Raw genomic sequence first — 27,711 nt, forward strand, 5'->3', positions numbered from 1 at the left:
CCACTCCCCTGGTTCTTGGGCCATTTCATTTCTGCTGGCTCTCTTCTACCTTTGCTCCACAGACAGATAGGTCATGACCAAGACATTCTGACACAACAGTTAACCTCTTAATTTCTATATATTCCACTCTATGCCAGAGGTCCTCATGTTTCCAAATGAGGAGCTATTCCCAAGGTTGTGGCCTCTTGTTTGGACCCAGAGCTCCTGTCCGATCATCCACTACCACCACTTCTGGGCCGCCTGGTGCCAATTTGAAATGAAGGGTTGCTGGTGTACATCAGCCTCATTCAGGGATGGCTGAAATAGTTTCTTCCTATCTGGATTGGTTCTGCTGTGGGCAGGTGGGCACTAGAAGCTGTCCATTGGGGATATTCAGCAGAGCTTTGTTCTTTCTCGGTGTTTACTAGATATCTCTTCCAATCCTCCCTCCTTCCCATTGGCAAATTGATTAGAGATAAGTTCTTGCTCCAAGCAGTGCACATCTTATTCAGTATTGGGGCAATTCAACTTGTTTCCTGAGAGGAATGATGCTACTATCTTGGTCTTCTCCCTTCTCAATACTTTTGTACAAAAGGCCAGTTTCAGAATGGAGATGCTCACCTTTCCATTATCGCCCAACAACTCGCTGTGCCCCGTGGGTTTGAAACAACCTATATGTGCCTATTTAGCCACAGCTGCATTGGGGCCTTCATTTTCTCCTGGGCTCTCAGTATTTGACTCCAACCTGTTAGCCTCCCATCTGCACCGTGGGGCATGTGTGAGATGATCAAGAGCATTGTCAATGCCACGTGAGAGAGGATGAGATTCAGATTTTCATTCTCTGGATGAGCTGTTGATGAAGGTAAGGTCCTTCAGACTCACCCAGCTGGATCCTGGGCAAGTCCCAACAATCCTCAGTGCTCCTGGTTTCATCATGAATTGGGGTAGGAGCTTTCTTGTCCCTTCCCAAGACCTTGTCCATCTGGGGACTCTTTTCTTCAACAGCCAGGTTCTCTTACTTGAAGCTAAGGCAAAGAAGTCGTGCAGTGCAGCCAATCAGACATGCTCTTCATCTTCTAGGTCTCAGCGTATCAGTAGCAGACATCATACAGTGATATGAGGCCTTTCAGTCATTCATTCTGTCAGGGTGGGATCACTGAGCAATCCCATCCATGACTTCAGAAGTGGCTCGTTAATCCACAGCACTCTGAGAGCATCCTGCTGTCGTGTCCTCAGGTGCATGATTGACTCTACATTCACATGGGTCCCAAGACATGTCAGGGACTGTGGTTCCCATCAGAATAATTGTTTTCCAGGAGCTAAGCTCTATCGACCTGGCATTCAGTACAGCACTTGCAGCCACACACACAGTGTGCAACAAGTGGACAGCTGTGGTGTGTACATATTGACATGGGAGCCAGGAGCTTGTCCCTTGGACTCAAGGTCATCTGGACCCTCGCCAAGTTGAATGTTGAGGCAGACTGATTCAGTGTATCCACCATTTTCCAAAGAGAACAGATTAATAGATTCCAAGGCCAGAAGGAACAGTGTGGTCATCTAGTCCAGTGGTTCTCAACCAGGAGTACGGGTTGCGGGTACACAGAGGCCTTCCGGGGATACATCAACTCATCTAGATATTTGCCTTGTTATACAACAGGCAATATAAAAAGCACCAGCGAAGTCAATACAAACTAAAATTTCATACAACTTGTTTATAGTGCTCTATATTCTATACAATGAAATGTAAGTACAGTATTTTCATTTCAGTTTATTTGTTTTATAATTATATGGTAAAAATGAGAGAGTCAGCAATTTGTCAGTAGTGGTGGCTGTAACACTTTTCTATTTTTATGTCTGATTTTTGTAAGCAAGTAGTTTTGAAGTGAGAATTTTTAAGGGAGCACAGGCAGCAGCCCCGGCTGGGAGTGGGGACCTATGGCCTTGGCTACACTCGGGACTTCACAGCGCTGCTGCGGCAGCGCTGTGAAGCACGAGTGTAGTCGCGCCGCCAGTGCTGCGAGAGAGGTCTCGCAGCGCTGTATGTACTCCACGTCTCCAAGGGGAATAGCTTGCAGCGCTGCGAGCGAGCGTGCAGCGCTGCGAGCGAGCGTGCAGCGCTGCAGGCTCTGATTACACTGGCGCTTTACAGCGCTGTACTCGCTGCGCTCAGGGGGGGTGTTTTTTCACACCCTGAGCGCAGCAAGTTGCAGTGCTGTACACCGCCAGTGTAGCCAAGGCCTAAGCCTCTCCTGGAGATGGAGTTATTAGGTCGGCGTAGAGGGGCACTTATATCGGTGGGAACAAGGCTGTAGTGTGTACACTGACCTAATTAGGTTGACGTAAGGTGCCTTACGTCAACCTAACTGTACAGTGTAGACCAAGCCATACTTACCAATTTTTCCCTAAGCCCTTATTTTGTTAAACAGAACATTGGCAAGCAATAACTAAGGATTGGACAATCACTGACTGGCTATGCCAGGCCTCTCCATATCTTCCCTTGGAATAGATGGGGGAAGGGAAATGCTCTGCCATTTCAGAGAAGGCAGGGCAACCAACAATACAGGAGGCAGAGTGTTACAAAGTGTCAGATTGAGGTTATAGCATTGGATGTTCTTGCTAGAATCCAAGAGACTATTCAAATGATTTCTGGAAGAGAGTGTTCTTTTTATTATATCCCACTTGATTTGTATCTGAGCTGGGTCCCGAATTCAGTGAGGCACTGATCTGCTCTGCTTAGTGTGTGTCCTCCTTTTTACTGTTTTGTTGCCTGCTTGTAGAGGTTTGTCTGCCTCTCCTAATGTAGAATGCTGGTGATTTCAGAAGTTAGTGAGGAACAAGGCTAAGAAACACTCTCATCATCATGACTTTAGGTAGATATATTATCTGAAAACCTGGATCCTGTTAAAAAGGTTCCTTGCTGTCTGGAAAACAAAGTGCTTGCTTGCCTGGTTTAGTCATTAAATGAATCTGTGGCTTGGTTGAAACTAGCAGTAATCAAGAAAAGCTGTTGAAATCCCAGAATCAATTTGATAGTTTGCAGGCATCTGTATTTGTAAACAGAGTGGCTGCTTTCTTTAGAATGTGAGCAGACCATGTATAGCCTTGTGCTTCCTTCCCTGTCCCTCTGTAGTGCCTCAGTGACAGGCATTTGGAACTAATTTGTTTCAAGGAGCCTCTTTCGCCCATCAGCCCTCACTGAGCGTGCGGACCAGACAAGGGGGATGGTCTCTTCTTGAGGGCTGTGCTCTGTGAAATTCTGTGAAGATTTCCCAAAGCTGGAGATCAGGGAGCTGCTTCCAGCTGTTTATTTCATCTGCATTTCTTCAAGTGCCTTTCCTGAAATCAATACAGAGAAGAGTGAAGGGATTAATTGCAGCATTTGCTTGCTTGGCATATTTTCTGGAGGCTTTTAACACTTTGTTTTTCTTGGTTATATTTGTATGTTTTCAACATAAAAACTATAACTGGATATAAGGACATTCCAATATCATACTCCCGTTTTTCCTGGAAGGCAGGAACCTTTCTGTTTGGATCTTTAGTCCCGGGAGTGGTTCCTGGGTGGGTCCGAATCTTAAATCCACCCCCACCCCCATACATACACACCCAACCCCCAGAAATATAAGCCTTTCAACTAAATGCCTGATACACAAGACTCCTGTACTTTTTGTGAAGGTGTGGCCAGGAGCTGCTATTTTATCTGCCTGCTGTAATTTAGGGGGTGGGGGACTGGGAGGAAGGTGCTGTCTCACTTGCCCTGTGGGGAGGTGTTACTCCCATGTATTATCTTAAAGGGCTGGCTAGTTTGCATGTTGAAATTCTAATGCAATACCTGCCGCACTAATTAAATGTAATTTCCCTTTGATAAGCTACTTACCAAGCAAAGGGGAAACATTTATCCTGGATGAATCTGTTTAAAAGCTCTGCTCGATATCACAATTTATGTTAAGGAAAACATCATTGATATGAGGCAGGAGGGCTGGACACAATGTTAGTCTTTGATTTTCTGTAGCTTGAATTGATTTGCATTTAGATCTTGTTTACAGTGTTTTTACTGGTAGTGAATTTATAGTTAAGATCCTTCTGAGATGTCTGGTACAACTGCCCTTTTATATACTTGTAATAACTGTAAAACCCTTTTCTGCAGTCTGTATCGGAGGGAAGCTGACCTGGTGCCTCTGCCTGTCCTGCAGGCAAGGAGAAGCAATTGCAGACGTCCATAAGTGATGTCTGTCTGCCCTCGGGTTCATATACTGCCCCTCAGCCATGGCATGTTTCTATCTAGCTTTTCTAAGGTATCTCTCGCTATGGTTTCTAATAGTCAGTCATGTGTTCAGATATTGAAATGTCTTTTCATGGCAGCCTGACTTTATATTTTGCTGTTGCAGTGGGTCTCTGTGCCAGTTGCATGGCCTTCATCAAACAATTGTCCTTTGAGGGGCTAGGAGATAATTTTTAATACCACTGTTGGTATAAGAGACCCTCAGTGGTGGATCCTGGGAATTCCTTCTGTGACAGTTGTGAGGACTCTGTTGGCCAGTTCCTCTGTGTAGTAATCTTAGAGGTCACTGTGACGGTTCTTTTGTATGACACCTTCCCCTGGTGCTGATAGGAACGGTGAGTGCTGCTTCCAGAATGGGGGACACTGGCAAACCTCACGTTTCCTTTTTTCATTATGTTTGCATTTTAAACTGTTGCTCTCAATTAACTGTCTGGTAGATGTTACAGGAGACAGTTAATGTCAACATTTTTAATCTCTCACAATACACAGAAGCTGTGTTTTTAAAATGGCTAAGTTTTCCTTGCAAGTCCAACCTAACTTGTCCAAATGAGCATGAACAGATACCATATATCTCAACTTTAGTAAGGCTTCTGATACCATCTCACATCACCTTCTCATAAGTAAACTAGGAAATATAGTCTAGATGATCCTGCTATAAGGTGGGTGCACAGCTGGTTAGAAAACCGTACTCAGAGAGTAATTGACAATGTTTCACAGTCAAGCTGACACCCCGGGGATGTGTCATGGGTCCGGTTCTATTCACTATCTTCACAAATGATTTGGATAATGGCATACAGAGTACACTTATAAAGTTTGTGGATGATACCAAGCTGGGAGGAGTTGCAAGTGCTTTGGAGGGCAGGATTAGAATTCAATGTGATCTTAAAAAAACTGGATAACCAGTCTGAAATAAATAGGATGAAATTAAATAAGGACAAATGCAAAGTACTACATTTAGGAAGAAATAATTGCACACATACAAAATGGGAAATGACTGCCTAGGAGAGAGTACTGCAGAAAAGGATCTGTGGGTTATAGTATAGATTACAAATTAAAAATAAGTCAGCAATGTAATACTGTTTCAAATAAAGCGAACATCATTCTGGGATGTATTAGCAGGAGTGTTGTAGGCAAACCCGAGAAGTAATTCTTCCACTCTACTCAGCACTGATAAGGCCTCAACTGGAGTACTGTGTCTAGTTCTGGGCACCACACTTCAAGAAGGATGTGTCCAAATTGGAAGAAGTCCAGAGGAGAGCAACAAACATTATTAAAGGTCTAGAAAACATGACCTGTGAGGAGCTATTGAAAAATTTGGGTTTGTTTAGTCTAGAGAAGAGAAGACTGAGGGACACATGATAACAGTTTTCAGTTTGTAGAAGGTTGTGATAAAGAGGAGGGTGATAAATTATTCTCCTTATCCACTGAGGACAGGACAAGAAGTAATTGACTTAAATTGCAGCAAGCAAGATTTAGGTTAGACATAAGGGAAAAACTTCCTAATTGTAAGAATAGTTAAGCACTAGAACAAATTACCTAGAGAGGTTGTGGAATCTCTGTCTTTGGAGGATTGTAAGAACAGGTTAGATAAATACCTGTCAAAAATGATCTAGAAAATACTTAATCCTGCCTCAGTTCAGGGGACTGGACTAGATAATCAATCAAGGTCCCTTCCACTCCTACATTTCTATGATTCTGTGATTGTTGGAGGCCGTAAATTCAGAGATATAGAACAAAATGTTATGCTGCTTTGATTTGAAACCCTATTCCTAGGACCAGTGTTGCAGTTGATAGATGACCAAAAATACATGTATTCTTTCTGTTTTGTGTTTTTACTTTAACTCATTTATTTTGCACTTAAGTATTAAACATATGAGATTTTTAATCCTAAACATACAAGGGAAAGGTGTGCAATCTTTCAGAGGAAGACCTGAATTTATATTCTGCAGTAGCAAGATTAGGTTTATACAATTTTAAATTAAAACCTGTATCTGGAAACAGAGTCTAGATTACACCTGGGTAGGTAAGATGGAAACAGTCTCACTTCTGATGATCAGAAGGACTTGGAGTTAGTATGTATAGAGGTATAGTCAGTTGAAATCTCTAGAAAGTTTTTTTCCAATTTCTTTGCAACTTTGTAGTCATATCCTGTTTTCTAAAGTGCTAATTTCTGAGTAGGTTAGGTTAGGGATATATCAGCCATCCCTGAAATATTTGGAATAATCAGGTCTTTAAAGGAAATTGCCAACTTTAATGGACAAATAAATGTTAAGTGGTGTAAGTCAAATTATGCCATTTGTATTTTAAGAAAAAGTATTTTATTATAGGTTAGATGAAAAGTGAAATACTCAGTGCAAAGATTCCATTTCAAAGGAGAATTCCCAACATGCTTCTAAGTATTTTCAGTTTTTCTCTCCTGCACTGCAGTGTCTTTCCAGTTCTTTTACAAAATCCATGCCACTCTTTTCATATGCACTTCTGTGCACAATGGGGCATTTCTGATGCGCGTTGCAGCTGCAGTTTGCAACCTAGTTTGCATGAATGGATGCATCGTCTGTGCTGTGGGTCTTCAAAACTGCCATATTCACAGCAGTGCACAGGAGTCAAAAGACCTAGAAACTCAGATTGCTAGAGCCCTGTGTCTAGGTTCTTTAACTCTATTTAATATCTGCCAGTAGCAACTTACACTCCTTATGTGTTAGTCCACGCTACAAAGTCTTGGCCAGTACAGCTCTACCAGCAAAGCCTCCTAGTGGAGATGCAGTTTGTACCAACCAAAGGAGTTCTTTTGACAGGATAGTTAAACTACCTCCCCAAATGACATCCTGCTTATACCTGCAGATGATAGACTGCTGTTCCCTTTCAAACTCTCTAGATGTTTTATTTTTTTGGAGGATCAAATTTTGATCGGCTGCCTTTCTAGTGTTGTGTGGAGTGATTTTATTGCTTTCCTTACATGCGACACAGCTAGGAGTTAACTTTTTGACTTCCGCAGAGAACAGAATAGTCTGTCCAAAGATGATCTGCTCTTCTAAGGAAGCCACTTCTGCCTAAAACCGCTGCTTTTAGCCTGACACAATGATAAAGTTGACACACACACGCTGGCATCTGACCACAGTCTATTGAGAAGGACTGTGGACTGAGCAACTCTGAGGATTTGCTGTCAGATTATCAAATCAATCCCCAATTTCAGCCTTTTGATTAGACTCTTTGAAACACAAGTGTAGGTTAAATCCAGGTGGGAGGAAAGTTAGTTAGCTTTGCTTCTTTGTAATCTGTTTTACTTTCAGCTGCAAAAGATGCTGGCGCTGTTCTTGTGAGTTCTGTAGTGCTAGTCTCTCAGCATTAAACACAACGAGGCACAACATTTAGTGCATGAGAGACCAGCCTTTGTTTTATCATATATTTGAATACTAAACCTTTCTGTTCACCTGATAGATAAGTAATCTTTTCCGCTCTTTAATGCCAAAACATCCTTGTAGATTTTATTCTAATCTCTTGTTTAAAGGCAACTCCACCATTTGGGCATTATTATCAGATAATTGACAGCACATGATATTTAAATATGCCTAGGGAATTGCTGAAGGTCATGTAGCATAGGATAATGAGTGCACATTTTTATTTGGCTGACTAGAACAGTAAAATTTAGCACTACATGAAGTATTATTATATGCTTTCCTGGCTTCTTAATGTATCTAGCAGGGAGCTTGCTGGGTTTGATACTTCAGTACAGAACTAAGACTGCTGTGAAAATCTGACTCCATAGGACAATTACCCACATGCGTGATAGATGTAAATATCGTAAACAAGAGAACTCTGTTTTAATATTCGTTGTCAGCCCAAGAATCAGCAAGCTGTCATTTCTAAAGGCATCCTTTTTCAGGAGGGAGGGAGGCACATGACAATGTGTTCATCTAAAGCTTAATTTTTCACAGACTACATCAGTGGGGTTAGAACAGCTTTCTCTGAAGGGTTAGCTGGAGAATTGTTTCAATATGGGCCACATCTTCCCAGTTGTGAAGGCACTCATTACATTTCTTTAAACTGCTGCTTTTTGAGGAGGAGAGTGGAATCTATCTGTTCTGTTCAAGGACAAAGGGGACCAAACCATGTGCAGAGCTGTTGTACCTTTCTCCCAAAAGACAGTCAATTAAGGTATCCACTTGAGAAATTGGAATGAAGGAGGGGTAGACCACTTGTCCCTTTAGAGGGAATTTGGACTTTTGGATTATATCCCTACAGTGTCTGCTGCACCAGTAGATACTATGGTGTCCTAAGCAACAGAGGGTCCTGTGGCACCTTTAAGACTAAGAGAAGTATTGGGAGCATATGCTCCCAATACTTCTGTTAGACTTAAAGGTGCCACAGGACCCTCTGTTGCTTTTTACAGATTCAGACTAACGCGGCTACCCCTCTGATACTATGGTGTCCTAGGCGCTTTATAAATAAATGGGTAATGAACAATGAAGCAAAAATGTAACACGTTCTTCAAACAGACTGAAGTATTGGTGTTTCACAAACATAAGACTGCGTCATTAGTGTTTTGATGTGGAAAAGGCAATTATGTGTTGAAAATCTTTAGCACAGGGCTTGAAACATTTACTAGTCAGAAGGTTTAACCATCTAGCCAGAGGCTGATATGAAAGGCTGAGATTCAGGGTAGATTGCAAGGATTCTAACTCGTGTGTTGTTCGTAGACCCTGCTCAGGGGTTCTATCTTTTATATTAATCTCTATCGAGTAGGTGACAGCAAATATGAACTTCTCTCTTCTATCCTTTGACCATTAAAAGGGAGAAGGAACTTTATTCTCCCATGCTCTCCTGGTTGTTGTGAAGGGAAGAGGGGTGTCTGAGCTATTTTGCCTGGGCCTCTGCCTCCTGTCTGCTGAAAGTGAAGGGGACAGGAAAGGTTTCTGTTACTTTGCACCTTTGCCAGCTCCCATTTTTGGAGTGTCCATCCCTATTGCTTGCTCCAGTGCCTGACTCTGCTGCTCCTCAGCGCTTTCCAAGACAGTGGCCGCCGCATGAAGCTGGTGGTTTTTCTTGATAGTTTCACAGCTGCCCAGAGAGGGTTCTCAAGTGTAGCCATGAAACTGGCTAGAGGCTAGTGAGTTTCCCTTCTGGTTCTAGGGTAAATTATGAGCAGCATTAGAGGCTGCAGTTGCTTGCAGGCTTGGGTAGACAGTACTGCATTGGTCCACAGATGGAACGTTATCTTTGCAGCCTAATGTTGGGAAACGTCCTCTTTAAAATTAAAGCTTAAATTCTGCAGAAATTGGTAGCTTAGAGGCCCCTCGTCTTCAGGGAAAATTTCTGACTTGCCTATGGCAAGTGAGTTGTTTCAAACCTTGGTTAAAAATAAGAGGTGTTATAAACTCAAGCAAAGAGGATAAACAGGTATTTCATGTCGGCTAATAGAGCTCTTGAGTAGCATTGCAGCAAGGAGCTGTGAAATCTGGTTGTGCTGTGTCACCTGTTTGGAAAATATTGTCTTTATTTTGCTGCCTTCTCTCACCACCAAAGTCCTCCTGTATTAGGCATATTAGGTTCTTTGCAATTAGAGCATAATTGTCTGTGTAGAAACAGGGTGTTCAGGTGAAGGTGGCATACACCAGCCCTTCAGGATCTCCATCCCTGGACTGTGATATTAGAAAGGCCTTTCAGGGTGTTGCCTGCCAATGCTAGAGGAGACTAGCCTCTGAAATGCAGCCAGCCTTACCAGCATGTTCCAGAATGTATTTGGCTGCCTCTGTGTTTACAAACACTTCTTGCTGGGATACAGAAAATGTAAATATTTCCAAACTTCCCTACTTGGTAGATCATTTGGGGCTAGAAGAAATTCTTTTCCAAATCGTGTTCTCTTACTCTTTTTATTAAAAGCAATAGCAGTGTGTTTGGCAGAAATCAGCAGAGGACCAGGAGAGGCCCAGAACTCAGTATCAGGGCATTCTGCAAGTCAGCACTGAGATGCACTGACAGAGCTATGTGAGGCCAGGACTGGAATAGCAGAGGATGTGATTGCAGTGCTTCGGTGAAAGTGAATTGGCAGAGGTCCTACAACTAAATATCAAGTGGTAGAGGTGTTGGGAAGTCCTGGATAGCTCTGAGTAATCAGGATTCTATGGCCATGTCTACACCGGAAAATTATGTTGACCTAAGTTACGTCAGCAATACAGCTGCTGCAGTTAGTACATTGCTTGTGCACGTGCACACTTCGTTCCTTGTGCCAGCGATGCGTGTCTCCCCAGGAGCGCTTGTATCGATGCAGAGTGCAGCATATCCCACTGTACAATTTGCCATCATCCAGGGCAGGGTGTTTTGGGAAGTTTTTACAATGCTTGATGGGGCCAAAACTAGTCACGCAGGGGTGACTGGGAGCATGGGGTCAGCGTCCCATAATGCAGTGTTCTCCATCCCATAATTTAATATGCATCCCATAATATCTTGTGCCTTCTTTTCAAAATCCCCACAAACCTGGGCGTCCCTCCTCGCTCTCCACCATCTCGGTCAGCAGCATGGCATGTGCACAGCTCTGCACTATTGTCATGAGTGTTGCAAGCACAGGGTGCATGACCCTGCAGAATTTGCAGAGCTGCAAGAGGAGCAGATGGGAACATGACGATTCCTTGGAGGCTAGATTGCTGTGGGACATTGTAAGAAGCAATTAAGAATTGTTGGTGATATTCATGGAGCAGTTGCAGATGGTGGAGCGCTGTTCTGGGCCCGAGAAACAAGCACTGACTGGTGGGATCGTGTTGTCATGCAGGTTTGGGATGATGAGCAGTGGCTGCAGAACTTTTGGATGCCCAAGGCCATGTTCCTGGATCTGTAGTGCCAAACTCACTCCAGTCCTCCAGTACAGAGACACCAAAATAAGATCCACACTGACAGTGGAGAAGTGAGTGGCAATTGCACTGCGGAAACTTGCAACTCCAGATAGCTACCGGTCAGTCAGGAATCAATTTGGAGTTGGGAAATTCACCGCAGGGGCAGGGCCATTAATCGCCTCCTAGTGCAGGACAGGGTGGATGGATTTGCAGCAGTGGAGTTCCTGAACAGCGGTGGAGTGATAGATGATACGCGTATCCCTATTTTAGCACCAGCACACCTTGCCACAGAATACATCAACAGGAAGGGCTATGTTTCTGTGGTGGATCACCAGGGACGTTTTACTGACATCAGTGTGGGCTGATCAGGGAAGGTGCACGATGCACACATCTTTAAGAACACAGGACTGTTCAGAAAGCTGCAAGCAGGGAGTTTCTTTCCTAACCAATGGATTACCATTGGTGATATTGAAATGCTAATAGTGATCCTGGGAGACCCAGCCTACCCCTTACTCCTGTGGCTCATGAAGTCGTACACAGGCCATCTCAACAGCACCAAGGTTCGCTTCAACTACAGGCTCACCAGATGAATGTGCCGTTGGTCATTTGAAGAGTTTCTGGCACTGTTTGTTTACAAGATTGGACCTCGGTGAGAAAAATATCCCAATGGTTATAGCTGCCTGCTGTGTCCTGTATAATATCTGTGACACAAAGGGGGAGAAGTTTCTGCCAGGGTGGAGGTGGAGTGACTGTCTGCTAAATTTGAACAGCTAGATATCAGGGATGTAAGAAGAGCTCAACACACAGCTATATGGCTCAGGGAGTCTTTGAAAGACCCTTTAAATAGCAAGTCAGAGTAGTGTGTGGTGGTGTAGTGTGCTCTACCTGGCCTTGCTCTTTTGCAACCTGGTATAAATCTTAAGAACATAAGAACATAAGAACATAAGAAAGGCCGTACTGGGTCAGACCAAAGGTCCATCTAGCCCAGTATCTGTCTACCGACAGTGGCCAATGCCAGGTGCCCCAGAGGGAGTGAACCTAACAGGCAATGATCAAGTGATCTCTCTCCTGCCATCCATCTCCATCCTCTGACGAACAGAGGCTAGGGACACCATTCTTACCCATCCTGGCTAATAGCCATTTATGGACTTAGCCACCATGAATTTATCCAGTCCCCTTTTAAACATTGTTATAGTCCTAGCCTTCACAACCTCCTCAGGTAAGGAGTTCCACAAGTTGACTGTGCGCTGCGTGAAGAAGAACTTCCTTTTATTTGTTTTAAACCTGCTGCCTATTAATTTCTTTTGGTGACCCCTAGTTCTTGTATTATGGGAATAAGTAAATAACTTTTCCTTATCCACTTTCTCAACATCACTCATGATTTTATATACCTCTATCATGTCCCCCCTTAGTCTTCTCTTTTCCAAACTGAAGAGTCCTAGCCTCTTTAATCTTTCCTCATATGGGACCCTCTCTAAACCCTTAATCATTTTAGTTGCTCTTTTCTGAACCTTTTCTAGTGCTAGAATATCTTTTTTGAGGTGAGGAGACCACATCTGTACACAGTATTCGAGATGTGGGCGAACCATGGATTTATATAAGGGCAATAATATATTCTCAGTCTTATTCTCTATCCCCTTTTTAATGATTCCTAACATCCTGTTTGCTTTTTTGACCGCCTCTGCACACTGCGTGGACATCTTTAGAGAACTATCCACGATGACGCCAAGATCTTTTTCCTGACTCGTTGTAGCTAAATTAGCCCCCATCATGTTGTATGTATAGTTGGGGTTATTTTTTCCAATGTGCATTACTTTACATTTATCCACATTAAATTTCATTTGCCATTTTGTTGCCCAATCACTTAGTTTTGTGAGATCTTTTTGAAGTTCTTCACAATCTGCTTTGGTCTTAACTATCTTGAGTAGTTTAGTATCATCTGCAAACTTTGCCACCTCACTGTTTACCCCTTTCTCCAGATCATTTATGAATAAATTGAATAGGATAGGTCCTAGGACTGACCCTTGGGGAACACCACTAGTTACCCCTCTCCATTCTGAGAATTTACCATTAATTCCTACCCTTTGTTCCCTGTCCTTTAACCAGTTCTCAATCCATGAAAGGACCTTCCCTTTTATCCCATGACAGCTTAATTTACGTAAGAGCCTTTGGTGAGGGACCTTGTCAAAGGCTTTCTGGAAATCTAAGTACACTATGTCCACCGGATCCCCCTTGTCCACATGTTTGTTGACCCCTTCAAAGAACTCTAATAGATTAGTAAGACACGATTTCCCTTTACAGAAACCATGTTGACTATTGCTCAAGAGTTTATGTTTTTCTATGTGTCTGACAATTTTGTTCTTTACTATTGTTTCAACTAATTTGCCCGGTACCGACGTTAGACTTACCGGTCTGTAATTGCCGGGATCACCCCTAGAGCCCTTTTTAAATATTGGCGTTACATTAGCTAAATCTTGTTGTGTTCGCACTGTATGCAGGAATATAACATTGTCATTGCACCTATAAATATTGTCCGTGAATGGTGTTATGGGTTCTGTGAAAAAGTGAAATGGCAGGTAATTGGTGGGTGTCAGACCAGCTCAGCACCAGACAGCATATGTTGTCAACTAATAAAGGTGAATTTTATTCCAAAAAATAGAATCTTATTCTGTAACATGAACCAGGCAATTAAAAAAAAAAAAATGAAAACTTCCTATGTTCTGTTCCCTTAATTTATTAAGGAGAAAGAACATTCCATTTCAGGTACACGTACGCCCACCGTGGCTTTCATGGGTCATTGTATGCTGAGAAGCTGTGATTGTCTTTAATGTCCCCCCTGGGTGGAGCGGTTAGGGAGGTGCACCGACCGCTGAGGCCATGTGGAATGTTGAGGGGGTGTAGGGAGGTTCCAATACTGAGTTCTCTATGGGCTGCAGAGGAAGACCAGGCTGGGATTGTTGAACCTGCAGGTCTGCCAGAGTCTGCAGCATCTCTCTTTGCTCTCTGAGAAGCGCAAGCATTTCCTGCTGCTGCTGCACATCCCTCTCCTTTTCCTGCGCTTTTCTCCTCTCCGCGCTATCCTCCTCCATGCTGTGTGTAGGGGGGATCCTCCAGGCCCTGGGCTCATTCTCTGATGCAGCACAGGCTTGCAGGATCTCCTGGAACATGTCCTCCCGAGTCCTCTTCTTTCTCCTCCTCATCTGGCTGAGGCGTTCTGTGGGTGTGGCGGGGGAGGCCCTGAAGGCCACAATGGCAGCAGCTGCAGATACATCACACACAGGTACCACTGTCAGTGTATTCACAACAGAAATCAAAACTTAAGATACTGAACTCACTCCCCTTGCTCCCCAAAACTTGTAAGTACTACAGTCTCACTTCTGCTTGGCATTGATAGAGCACGCGCCAGTCACATACCAGCTGTGGTATGACCCTCGAGGAGGGTTGGGGAATGAAGGGGGACTAGCTTGCTGGCATGATTCTAGTAGTATAGGCCAATGGCACTGAGTACTGGCAGTGTCCAGAACAGTGGTGATTTTAGCTGATATCTCACCCCTGAGGGTAACAGAGGCAGAGAGAGCACAGCTGCTGCTGGCATCCCGATGCTGCCTGGTCCCGTATGCTTCTAGTCTGCATACTGCAGTGGTGCCTGCTGAAGAAATCGCTGAGTGGCATGGGGAAGTGTCCTTCTGAGGCAGAAGAAATCAGGCAGCCCTCCCCAGAAACCTTTGGCAGAGGATTGCTGAGTACCTCCATGAAAGTGTCATCGAGATCTCTACGGAGGATTCACGGGACATCCCAGTGCACATAAACAAATTGCTCCACGTAGCCCCCTCTGCCTCGCTCTAACGGGGAATGAAAAGCAGACAGCAACTCTGCCTCTCTTGGTTGTTCCACTGCCTCCTCAAGCACAAGTAAAACAGAGTAAATCAGCAGATGTGTCCTGCTACTTTGGGGGTTCCAGCCCTGTAATTTCAAAGAAAACACTTAACAGAGGTTCCTTCCCCTGCACCAGGCTCACCCATGCTGGACTGTGGGGACTGCCTGGACTGCAGTGGAGTCAAAAACACGTCCTGGTTTGCTGTGCAGCTGGATCCCCTGGTCGCCTGCCCCCCATACTCCTCCTCCTCGCTGTTCACAACAGAGGCCTGTGACTTGGAAATATCCACAGAGCTCTTGGGGGGGCAGGGGGCAGTCTTCACTGAGGATGGGCGTGGAGCTCTTTGTAAAAGCAGCAGATCTGTGGCTCAGCACCGTATCGATCGTTGGTCTCCTTGGCCTACTGCTTCACCTGCCGCAGCTTTCACATGGCACTGCTGCAGATCCCTGTCATAGTCCTTCTCCTGCATCCCCTGAGCAATCTGTTCATAGGTGTCTACATTTCTACGGCTGGATCGGACCTGTGCCTGCGCAGCCTCTTCACTCTACAGACCCAGGAGATCCACCACTTCCCGTGTACTCCACGCAGGAGCATGTCTGCAGCGTGTAGCCGGCATGGTCAGCTGAGCAGTTACATTCAATAATGGAGAGCTGCTAGGTGCACTCACCAAGCCGGCCAATCAGGAAAAGGAATTTCAAAAATTTGCAGGCTTTAAAGGGGAGGGGCAGCTTCCTGTCTACCTGACCGCTGGGCAACGGAGTTCTCAACAGTGACCAGAGTGGTCAGTGTGGGACAGCTCCTGGAGGCCAGTAACAGTCAGCGTAAGTAATGCAGTGTCTACACTATCGCTGCATCGACCTAACTATGCCGACCATGACTCAATGCTGCTTGGGGAGGTAGCGTTATTAAGTCAGCGTAGTGGGGCACTTACGTCTCCAGGAGCCAAATTTAAGTGAAGACACATCCACAGCTAGGTCAATGTAAGCTGCCTTGCATCGACCTGACCATGTAGTGTAGACCAGGGCTTAGCCACTCACATTTAAGCTACAAAGTTTAGCAAAACTGAAGTTGTGAGAGCATTGTACACTTAGTTTGCACTATTCTTGTCTCTATTCTAGGAGTGGAAAATAAGTGATATTTGGAGAGTGGAGAATGGCTACAGGAACACACAAATATTTTTCTTCTCTGTGAATAATACTGTCATATAAGCAAATGCATTTGATAATATCAAGGTCCTGCATTGGTTGCCTAGAGTATGAGAGGTCTCTCTTGTGATCATCTTAATCCAAAGAAATAAATTTTCTGTCTAGTTCAGTTTAATATTTAGAAGTAGAATATGCATTTAATCAAAGTGAGGGTGAGTGCTGCCCTAGGGAGATGCTTACTGATTTCCCAAGATATCTTTGTCACATGCAAATATTCTGTGAACGTCAACAGTTGAGGAGGGGAGAGACTTGATCCAGGTGTCACAATAGCCACTCCAGCAATCTCCCAAAGCAGAGACACTTGGCCAAAACTGACTGCCTTCTACGTCTCAAGTGTGTGCCTAGGGGAGGGGTGGGCAAACTTTTTGGCCCTAGAGCCACATCTGGGTGGGGAAATTGCATGCAGGCTTATGAATGTAGGGCTTGGGCAGGAGGTTGGGGTGCAGGAGGGAGTGCGGAGTGTGGAAGGGGGTGCGGTGTGCAGGAGGGGGCTCAGGGCAAGGGGTTGGGGTGCAGGGAGGAGTGTGGGAGGGGGCTCAGGTTAGGGGGTTCGGGTGCAGGAGGGATGCAGGGTACGGCAGGCATGCGGGGTGCGGGCTCCAGTCCAGCACCACTTACCGTGAGCAGCTCTGGGGTGGCAGCTGCGCGCAGCGGGGCTAAGGCGGGCTCCCTGCCTGCCCTGGCCTTGCGCTGCACCTCTCCTGGAAGCGGCCAGCACCACGTCCCTGCAGCCCCAGCAGGAGAGGGGAGCAGAGGGCTCCGTGCGCTGCCCTCGCCTGCGGGTACCTCCCCTGAAGCTCCCATTGGCTGCGGTTCCCCATTCCTGGCCAATGAGAGCTGCGGGGGGCGGTGCCTGCAGGCGAGGGCAGCGCGTGGAGCCCTCTGCCCCCTCCACCCTCAGGGGCTGCAGGGATGTGGTGCCAGCCACTTCAGGGAGCAGTGCAGGACCCGCGGCGTGACGGGGGTGGCAATCCTGTGGGCCAGATCTAAAGCCCTGATGGGCTGGATCCGGCCCACGAGCCATAGATTGCCCACCCCTGGCCTAGAGCATATGGGCCAGAAGCATCCCCATTGCTGAGTCCTCCCACCTTCATTCTTGCCATGTCATCACAGCTTGGTTTAAGGATGGTTTTCTCTGCCCTGCTTTGCAATGTTTGGTTCATTGGATCTTTAATCTTGTTTTAATTGTTCTGTATGTGACTGTTTTTGAAATTGAACAGTGGAGAGATTGAGGTTTAAGTGTTTGGTATGTCCTTGTGAAATTCTTGCGGTGTTTTCCTTGTGCTGTGGATATAAAAATGTAATTTCAGAAATCAAGAGGAACTTTTTGTTTGTTTATCCTCTTCCTTCACTCTCCTGTCAGAGTTTGCATGTGGTGCATAGGTGTCTTTAACAGAAATTTAAAACCAGCGTAAGTGAGTTTGTATTCCTTAGGTAGCTGTATCTCCTTGACTGAGAAGAGGATCAGTTCCTCATTGTTAGACTGCATGATTTTTTGTTTTTTTTATTAGTATCTGTTGCAAGTGTTCTTCAGAGGCACAGCGTGAACCGTTCAACCAGTGATACGGTCCAGCTGAAGAACAGGAGAAGGAGAACATTTAGAGAAGGATGGAGTGCAGATGGATTCCTCAAAAGTAACGTCACCTGTTATGATTGCTTTGAAATCCTATACTCTTTACTTATGCTTACCCAGAGTTTACATTCACATTTGAGTATTAGAGGCCAGAGCTAAGCTGTAAGTAATCCCTCCTGTATACATGCTTAAGTGCATAATTTTAACTAAACATAACAGTTGGGACTAACCCCTTTCCTGTATTCTCAATGGAAAGTTCACAGCCATGTACATTTTAATAGGAGAGTGCTTATCTTCTTCAGTCCTCTGGAACTGAGAGGAATCAAAGGCACCCATCTGTTTGGTGTTATCCTTTTGGAATTCCTTCCGCCATCTCAAATGGATACCCAAAGAATTCCTCTTAACAGTGTTCTGCAGTGCTGCAGAGGTGGGGACTGCCTTATGTCTTTCTATATCAACACCAAGCAGTTCTTTAATTTTACTTTTCTTTGGGTGCTCTACTGGAAGAGGAGGAAGGGAGAGTGGTGCTGGTTCTCTCCTTGCCCAGCACACGGACACGTCTACTTTCAAATAATGGGGCTCCATGGGCCATGAGAGAAGTGTTAGGAGTTTTTTTTCTTTTGACTTTCACATCAACTCTGTCACTAAGAGAGGGAGCTGAGAGTTTGTATCAAGCGAATGAATGAATGCAGTGATTGATGTATCTCTCCATGGCAGACTGGAACTGTCCCTTCTGCAGCCTGCAGCCATGGCTTCCTTGCTCAGCTAGAGGGGTTGCTAGGAGCATGGAGAGAGACTGAGTGGCACTCCCTGTCCTTATTGGCTCTGCGGGTGGTACATTGAACTGGATCCCAAATTCCTGCAATACTGCTAGTGTGCTGGATGGAAAGCCCACGTTAATGTTAAGTGTTGTTATTGGTCCAGCAACCCTCTTCTGCCAGTCTCCTGCTCCTCCTGCTTTTTGCGTCCTCTCTCCTTAAAAGTTTTTATTCTCTTTTCTGCCTCCTTAAACCTTCTCCTCCACGCAGAAACCTGCTTGTGCTCTTGCTCCTGCAGGTAATGCTCTCCTAGCAGCAGCCATGGGATGAAATGATGCCTCTAAGTCACTGCAGGAGTGATATCTCAAGCTGAACCTCTGCTGTTTCTGGGGTCGCGGGGAGAATGGGAGCTGAAGGAAAGAGAGAGAACTTCTCTCTTTCCCACTACTCTTCCCCAAGTAGTGGTGGCAGAGAATTATTCCTGTGTTACTTCCGCACGATGCCTACCCAGCCATATCAGAGTGTGTCATGATGAAACTGCAGAATTTTGCTGAGTTGCTTTTCCCGAGGACGTCCTCTGTGCAGGAACAGCAGGATAGCTGCGATCCTTCCCCTATAGAGGAATTGTGTGAGCCTGTATGGGGAGCGTGGGGTTCCTACAACAAATTCAGCCCCTGCCAGTTGCAAGGAATGGACAAAATTGAGCATTTTAAATATAAAAATAACTTAAGGGCTTTGTTTCTCTCTTGCAGACTAGTATGTGGCAAATATTGCATTATCAGTAGGATTAATCTGGGAGGTTTTTTCTTTTCCTTCTCTTCGGCCCATTTTACATGATCAGCTGATGTGAAAGAGGAATTGATTAGTCAAATTGTCTTTTATAAGACATACTGTCTGTAGTAGTCCTTAAATGCATTATAAATTGCTGCGCTATATTTAAATGTATTGCTGGAAAAATCTAGTGGTGGCCAGGAGAGTAGCTGGCAAACAGTCCACTAGAAGGTGGTGGTACATTTTAATTGGGTTACCCAAAAAAGCATCCATCTCTTTGCCGGCGGGGAAGGCCTGACCTATCCATCATTCTCACCCCGATGTAAGAAGTTATATCTGCCTCCATAGTGCCAACTGTCATATCAAACTTGACAGGAGGATTATACTTCGTGGTGTTTCTTTACTATTCAAAACTGACCATTATTCAGGGGGCAAAAATGGAAAATGTGAGTTGTGACATTGTGACTTGCTATGCCTTGCTGTTTAGGACAAACTTGTTCAAATTATTTCCTTGCCCTAGAAACCTGTTCTGAGACCTAATGGAATATAGAACTAAGGTTCTGCCAGCGCACATTTAAACTGACAACCGGAAAGTTTGCTTGCTAGGAAAAGAACAAGCTGGCTTGCCATCTCAAGGTAGGGCTTAGCGTGAGAGTACTCATACCTGTGGATTGCCAGACTGCCCCAGATCCTGGAGAGGACTCACAGGACTCTCTCTACATAAAATAGCTTACTGAGAACTGAAAAACTTTGGATACTCTATACCAGCCTTAAAAATTCTGCACAGCCTACTTGCTTGAGAAGGGCTGTTTTTTGACAGATGAGGGAAATATTAGTTTTTTGTTATCATAGTAACAGATAAATTGATCTTTATCAAGAATTCTTAAAACTACGATACTCACCTGGGGAAGTGAGGAAACAGATTGACAGAGCGAGACGGGTACCCAGAATTCACCTACTACAGGACAAGTATCAGAGGGAGGGGTAGCCGTGTTAGTCTGTATCCACAAAAACAACAAGGAGTCCGGTGGAACCTCGTGGGTAAAAAACCCACTTATTCAGATGCATTGACAGGCCCACAAGGAAAATAACAGAACACCACTGGCTATCACGTACATCCCCCAGCTAAAACCTCTCCAGCACATCATCAATGATCTACAACCTATCCTGGAAAACGATCCCTCACTCTCACAGGCCTTGGGAGGCAGGCCAGTCCTCGCTTACAGACAGCCCCCCAACCTGAAGCAAATGCTCACCAGCAACTACAGACCACACCACTGAAACACTAACCCAGGAACCAATTCCTGTAACAAACCCTGTTGCCTACTCTGTCCCCATATCTACTCTAGCAACACCATCAGAGGACCCAACCACATCAGCCACACCATCAGGGGCTCATTCACTTGCACATCTACTAATGTGATATATGCCATCATGTGCCAGCAATGCCCCTCTGCCACGTACATTGGCCAAACCGGACAGTCTCTACGTAAAAGAATAAATGGACACACATCAGACATCAGGAATGATAACATACAAAAGCCAGTAGGAGAACATTTCAATCTCCCTGGACGTTCAATAACAGATTTAAAAGTAGCCATCCTTCAACAAAAAAAACCACTTCTAAAACAGACTTCAAAGAGAAACTGCAGAGCTACAATTCATTTGCAAACTTAACACCATTAATTTGGGCTTGAATAGGGACTGGGAGTGGCTGGCTCACTACAAAAACAATTTCCCCCCCTCTTGGTGTTGATACCTCCTCATCAATTATTGGGAGTGGACCACATCCACCCTGACTGAATTGGCCTTGTCAACACTGGTTCTCTACTTGTAAGGTAACTCCCTTCTCTTCATGTGCCAGTATATTTATGCCTGTATCTGCAATTTTCACTCTGTGCATCTGAAGAAGTGGGGGTTTTACCCATGAAAACTTATGCCCAAATAAATCTGTTAGTCTTTAAGGTGCCACCGGACTCCTCATTGTTTTTGTAGATAAGTAGATCTTGTGTCTTGGCTGCTAAATTTGCATGACAGTTTGTTACTAATTCCAGAATAGTCCTAGAATTCATGCAGCGCCATCACTCTGTTTTGGTTGCCTGTAAATAGAATGGTCTTTTTTAAACAATACATTACCACTTGAAATGGAAGCTTTCTAGTTCTGAGATGTATAAACAATCTGAGATGCCATGTTTAGATGTATGTGATAGACCAGTGCACAGTTTATCTGCCAAATACCATTGCTTTCAGCATATATGTCAGCAGTAAAAGAGAAAATACAGGTTATACTAGTTATACCCTACTCTGTAGAAAACTCAAGAGAGTTTAGTAAACTGGGATGCTGAAACAAAACATATGTCATAGGAGAAGAAAACTGTATGAAATCCCTCTCGATACAGTACTTCGTGTTTCTTGGTGCTATTTTGTGTGTAGAACCAGGCACACAATCATATAGTCATGGATTTTGGGGGGGACCACCTGTATGGGAGGCACACACAACCCCTGGCAGGGGCAAGATTAGGGGGAGTTGCAGGGAGTCCCTGCAATAGAGGGGAATGGAAGGGTGGCCTACAGGAAATTGGAGGGATGGTGATGCAAGGAGCCCCTGGAGAGTACAGTGGGCTCGACCGACACAAGCTATGCATGTGCGACCTCTGTAGGTGCAGTTCAGATTTTCCAGTTTTGGCTACACCAGTGATACTCAGACCTCAGTGGTTCAGGAGCCAAATTAGCAACCAATATTACCTGAAAGAGCCATGGTAGTGTGAATTCATTGTTTCATTTACTATAGTGCTATTCATACTTAAACAGCATGACAGGAAATACTGAGTTTTTATATATATTTTCATATTCCTTCGCACAGCAAAGAAGTTAATAACAGTGCAAGTTGGTAACATAATTGGTTAATAACATAGTAAAAGCATCCTGATTGGTTAATAACTTTGGTTGTTAATTAAATGATACGGGGATTTAATATCATGTGCTGCAAGGAGCCACAGCAGACTCATTAAAGAGATACTCGCAGCTCACGAGCTGCAGTCTGGCTCATTGGGCTACACTTTTGAAAATAAGGGCACTTGTTTGGGTGCCTAAATATGTATGTAGGAGCCTATGGTTAATGACAAACGCCCTGTGAAGCCCAATCTTGGGCAGAGGCCTGGTCTGTTACATCTACACCTGACAGACTTCAGTATGTCTGTGAGACGTTGGCAGCACCTGTCTTGTCATGCTAATGAACTGAGCAGAGGTGCAACACAGATGATTTTAATGCACACTGTTGGTACTGAAGTGTTAGTTGCCTAGTGCCCATTGTCCCCTCACCAGGCGGGCAGAGCTGCCTTTCCCTTTTTTGCCTTAGTGCTCCATGCTGTCAGTGCTAGTCACATGTGACCATGACTCCAAACTGCTGGCATGTCTGTGGAGATCAAAGTGTGACTCCAGCATTAGCGAATGTTGTCGGAGGGAGCTGCATGGAACTCTTCCTCTCAGATAGAAGGAAAGAACCACACACGGCATGTCTATGCAGCTGCTGGGAGCGAATCATGCTAGCACGCTCAAAAGAGCCATGTGGACGTTCCAGCTCGGGCTGGAGTTCAGGTTCTGAAGTTTAGGAAGGGGAGTGGGCTTCAGAGCTTGAGCTCCAGCCCAAGCCCAAATATCAAAGCAACTCTACGCAGTTATTTTTAGTGTGCTAGCGTGAGCCCCACTAACACAAGTCTGTTGACCCAGGCTGCGAGACCTGCTCCCAGCAGTTGTGTAGACATACCCACACAGTGTGGAACATCACTGGAGAAAGGGCCAAATCCATGTTCATGCCTAGGTCCAATGGAACTGGCCTGTGGGACTAAATGGAAAGGGGATGTACTAGACAGTCAGAGGGGTATGGATGGGAATGCTACACCTCCTCCACCCAATGTGCGGGTGACCCAGAGATCTAGTGAGGATGCTAAAGGTTCTGTGGCACATTATTAGAGTAGGTTTTTGCCCTTGTGTGCCTCCAAAGATTTCTGTGTAGGCTGGCTGCTGCCATCTACCCTGGGAATGGCTGCCCATCAGTGTTGTTCTCTGTAGATGGGACACAGTCTAAGGTCTTGTCTACACTGGCACTTTACAGTGCTGCAACTTTCTCGCTCAGGGGGGTGAAAAAACACCTCCCTGAGCGCTGCAAGTTTCAGCTCTGGTAGCTATTCCCCTCAGGGAGGTGGGTTTTTTAGAGCTATGCTGCAACTACACAAGCCAAGACAGCGCTTTAACATTGCCAGTGAAGACGTGCCCTTAGAAGTTCCTGTTGTTGGTGAAAGAGGGCAATGAAAGAGGGGATGAAAGAGGCAATATACAATATTGCATTAAATATGACTCTTCTTTCATTTACCTGCTGTGCCGCATGGTTACAGTCAAGCTCTTGTGATACGTAGCCCTACATCCAGTCTAGCCTAGAGCTGTACAGTGAAGTGTTGTAGTATCGTCTGATTATACCATCATAATGTCTGTGCCTGTTCTTTGTTTCTACTTATTAACCTATGTTCTTTGCAGCTCACCTTTCATTGCTATCTCTGCCGCCATTACTACAAGATCCTTTATTGTATTTAATATGAAGAAAACCTATAAAATAGCTGCAGATTCTTGCTGGTTCAGACTGCGGGAGTAGCAGAAATTAAGATTGTCATCTGAATTGTACTGTATTTTATTTTTTTCAGGCATGGGCCATGGAGAGAGCCAGTTAACCCTTACTATGTCAACACAGGGTATGCTCTGGCACCAGCCACCAGTGCGAATGACAGTGAGCAGCAGAGCATGTCTAGTGATGCAGACACCATGTCGCTGACAGACAGCAGTGTGTAAGTAACTTACCTGGGCAGGGGACTGAGCATGACATGGAGTAAAGGGGACATTGTGTATCTATTTCCTGGCCGCTGGAATTGACTGCAGATTTAATTTCTCAGATTCCAGGCTGTGGCTTTGGCTATGTAAAGAGGTCAGTGCCCTAGATGTTGGGATGAATCATTCTGGGGAGGAATATCTAACTGTTAAGTAGCTGACATGGGATATACCAGACATGTGACCAATCTAGCTCCAATGCATTCCTGTTACGGTTTCCTTTTTAGATGTATTGCTTTGTTGTTACCTGTGAGACATGGACTATTCTGGTCTGATGGACTGGGAATGTTTGTAATCTAAACCAAATAATGACCAGCAGGTGTTTCTGGTTTTAACAGCCAGCGACTGCAGGTGGGTTTGCGAAGTAAAAACAGAGATTAGCTTCTGGTAAGCTGCTCCCCTCATAGACTGAATCAAACAGGCTTCCAGCTACACTGTTTGCCAATTGTTTTATCTTCTGAAGGTTCCCAGGTTTATCGAAAACACAATCCTTTTAGACATCTGATTACCAAGATAATGGCACCGGAGTGTCACCCAGTGATCACTTTGTTGGAGTACAATTCAGGGAACTTCTTGGGCTTTTTGCCTGAAGCTTGGAGGGAATTCATTTATCTGTAATCATACCTTCCATGTTTAATTACACTCATTTACATTTTGGCTCACGAGAGGGAGGAAGGATCGTGCAAAAGTGGTTAGGGTACTAGCCTGGGACATGGGAAATCTGGGTTCCAGTCCCTGTTCCACCACAGACCTCCTGGGCAAGTCGCTTAGCTGCTCTGTGCCTCAGTTTCCCCATCTGTAAAATGGGGGTGATAGCCCTGCCCTCCCCCCCAGGAGGGTTGGGGGGATAGATACATTAAAGATTGTGAAGTGCTCATGTAGATACATAGCTGATACTTACTCCACACCCAGGCCATTTGAGTGATACTGGGTCATATTTATTCATGTGTTCTCATTCCAGTCACCAAAGTGTCAGTAGAAAATGACATTGTGTTACATGTTTCAGAGTCGCAGCCGTGTTAGTCTGTATCCACAAAAAGAACAGGAGTACTTGTGACACCTTAGAGACTAACAAATTTATTTGAGCATAAGCTTTCGTGGGCTACAGCCCACTTCATCGGATGCATAGAATGGAACATATAGTGAGGAGATATATATACTGTACATACAAAGAACATGAAAAGGTAGGAGTTCCCCTACCAACTCTAAGAGGTTAGTTAATTAAGATGAGCTATTGTCAGCAGGAGAAAAAAAACTTTTGTAGTGATAATCAAGATAGCCCATTTAAGACAGTTTGAAAAGAAGGTGTGAGGATACTTCTAGGTCACCGCAGAACTGTATCATGTTCGTGGGTTTGGAGGGGCAAAAGGAGAGGATATTCACACACTGGATATTTCAAGAGCCTTACTTTTTATACTGATAAAACTAAGCTTTTCAGACTTTTGTCAACAAAACTGTGTAGTGTAGATGAGGCCTTAGAGAAAAGCATGTTAACAAGGGCTAAAAGTGTGTGGCAAATTGCAAATAAATCCTCTACTTTCAGATACACTTTTTAAATTGAGTGAAGTAGGGTAAGAGAGAGTAAGGAAGAGGGGGGATTAGAGATGAGTGGGTTTGTTGTCTGGTGCACTAGAAGAGGAATGTAATACAAAGGAATTCTGAAGTCCCTAACCCCCAATAAGGAAAACCTCTACCTTTCTTCTCTCCTAATAAGGAAAGTAAAAAAATCTTGTTCTAATAAAATGTGCTGAGTCTCCAACAGGAAACAATGGCTTTAAAAGCTGTGATGTGGCATACTGTGCAAAGGGAGGAGAGGGTAGAGCAGCCAGAATACTGGTTTAAGTTTTTGAAGTATCCTTTTCCATAAATGGCTTCTGGGATTCTGTCAATGGGAAAGTGTCTCCTGAATTGCTAAAGAGAAAAAATCTGAATAAACATGATGACTGAGAATACATAGATAAAGCTACAGACCATGCAAAACAACATGTGAGTGTAGGTTACAAAAGAGAACTGGTTGTACAGTAACAGACCTGGGGAAGGAACATTGGGCATGTGCAAGCTGTCATTCCAATCCATCATTCGAATGAAATGGAGGGACCCTGAAAGGTGTCTGTTGCAATAATCTTCTTACCAAATGCCTGACACTGTTCAGAGGATGGGTGGAAGGTGGTGAATTGGAGGACTGAGACCTTTATGTCTTACGAAAGCTGCTTTGGTGGGTGGAATGTCAGACAGATATCAGTATGGCCAAGTCAGCCCAAGGAGAGGGAAGCGTTCAACTTTACATTAATTCCAGATGACTAAGACTGAATGAAAGCTGAGTGGCGAGGTAACTTGGGTCCTAGTTTTGAGTGTAATCTTTCAGTACACAAAACAGAGAGGAGAAATGCACGAATAAAGAGAATTCCAGGCTGGGAAACATGAGTATTTCTTCACTAGCGTCGGCTCAGTGGACAAATCTGCATGGACAGCCTAAGGGACTGGGAGCAAATAGATGTGCATTCTTACAGGACTGACCGCTTGAGCAGTCCAATCATAACTGTGGGATCTCATGACAGTGACTGAAAGGAAACCTGTATCTAAGCAAGTGCCTCCACATGCAGGTGTCTGATGCACGTACTGCCTGAAGGGTCAATTTTTGGCAAGGAGAATGAGTTAACCTTCCAGTCCATTGTGGGGAGGACTGTACCTTGTGTCCCTGAGTTATATGTATAGATTTTAAGTCCAGACATTATTATCATTCTGTCTGACTTCGTGCATCCCACAGGCCAGAGAACTGCACCCAGCAGTTCCTGCATCAAGCCTGTCATTCACGGTTGAGCTAGAGCAGATTTTTTAGAAGAAGACATCCCATGTTGATTTAAAGTCTCCAGGTGAAGGAGAATCCACCATGTTCATAGGTAAAACTTGCAGGGCTCATTCCAATCCCCCGTTTTCCTCACTTGTAAAACCCCTGGAAGAAATTGTTCGAAACCACAGACTTCTATTTTCTGAGTGGTTAAAATGAACTTGGAAACCATCAGTGTTTTAAAGAGCTTTCAATTTTTTTCTCCAAATGTGTATTACCATGCACTTGTTTATGTTAAATATCAATTGCCATTATATTACCTCATCACCTAGCTTCACTTTAGGTTCTTATGAGTTCTTCAATATAGTTTAGTCTTGATTAACCTAAATAAATAACCTGTATAATCTTCCCTTCTAATTTTGCCATCTTGCTGTGCTCACCCTCTTTGAGATTATTCTAAATTAGTAAATTATGCCAGTCCTTGTTCAGATAGTTTAACCACATCCACTACACTGTTATACTCCTTCCCTGCAGAAAATTCTAAGTCTTTTTTTGTCTCTTCCAGTTTCTAACCTCATGAGGGAACTTTACCTCTCACCCTCACCTCAGACCACTTAATTCCCTGAAAGGTGATCTGTAAAATAAAATAAAAAATTGGGCTTGTGCTCTCGTTTGCTTCTCGGTAATGGATAAAGAAGAGTAAAAGCATTTTTCAAAACATTGTTTTTATGCTTTTTTTGTATTAGTAATGCAAAGCCTCCATCTTAGAAAAGAAA

The 27,711-nt window shown here is 44.4% G+C and overlaps 1 protein-coding gene across 1 annotated transcript in view; it reads left to right on the top strand.

The window, feature by feature from the left end:
- The window catches only part of AXIN1 (axin 1), a 173,721-nt gene that overhangs the window by 59,080 nt on the left and 86,930 nt on the right, over positions 1 to 27,711 (top strand). Inside the window, exon 2 of the mRNA XM_065412047.1 lies at positions 23,967 to 24,107. Coding sequence (XP_065268119.1) covers positions 23,967 to 24,107 — 141 coding nt within the window. The remainder of the gene's footprint in view (positions 1 to 23,966; positions 24,108 to 27,711) is intronic.

Source organism: Emys orbicularis, chromosome 10, assembly GCF_028017835.1.
Source record: "Emys orbicularis isolate rEmyOrb1 chromosome 10, rEmyOrb1.hap1, whole genome shotgun sequence".
Lineage (NCBI taxonomy): Eukaryota > Metazoa > Chordata > Testudines > Emydidae > Emys > Emys orbicularis.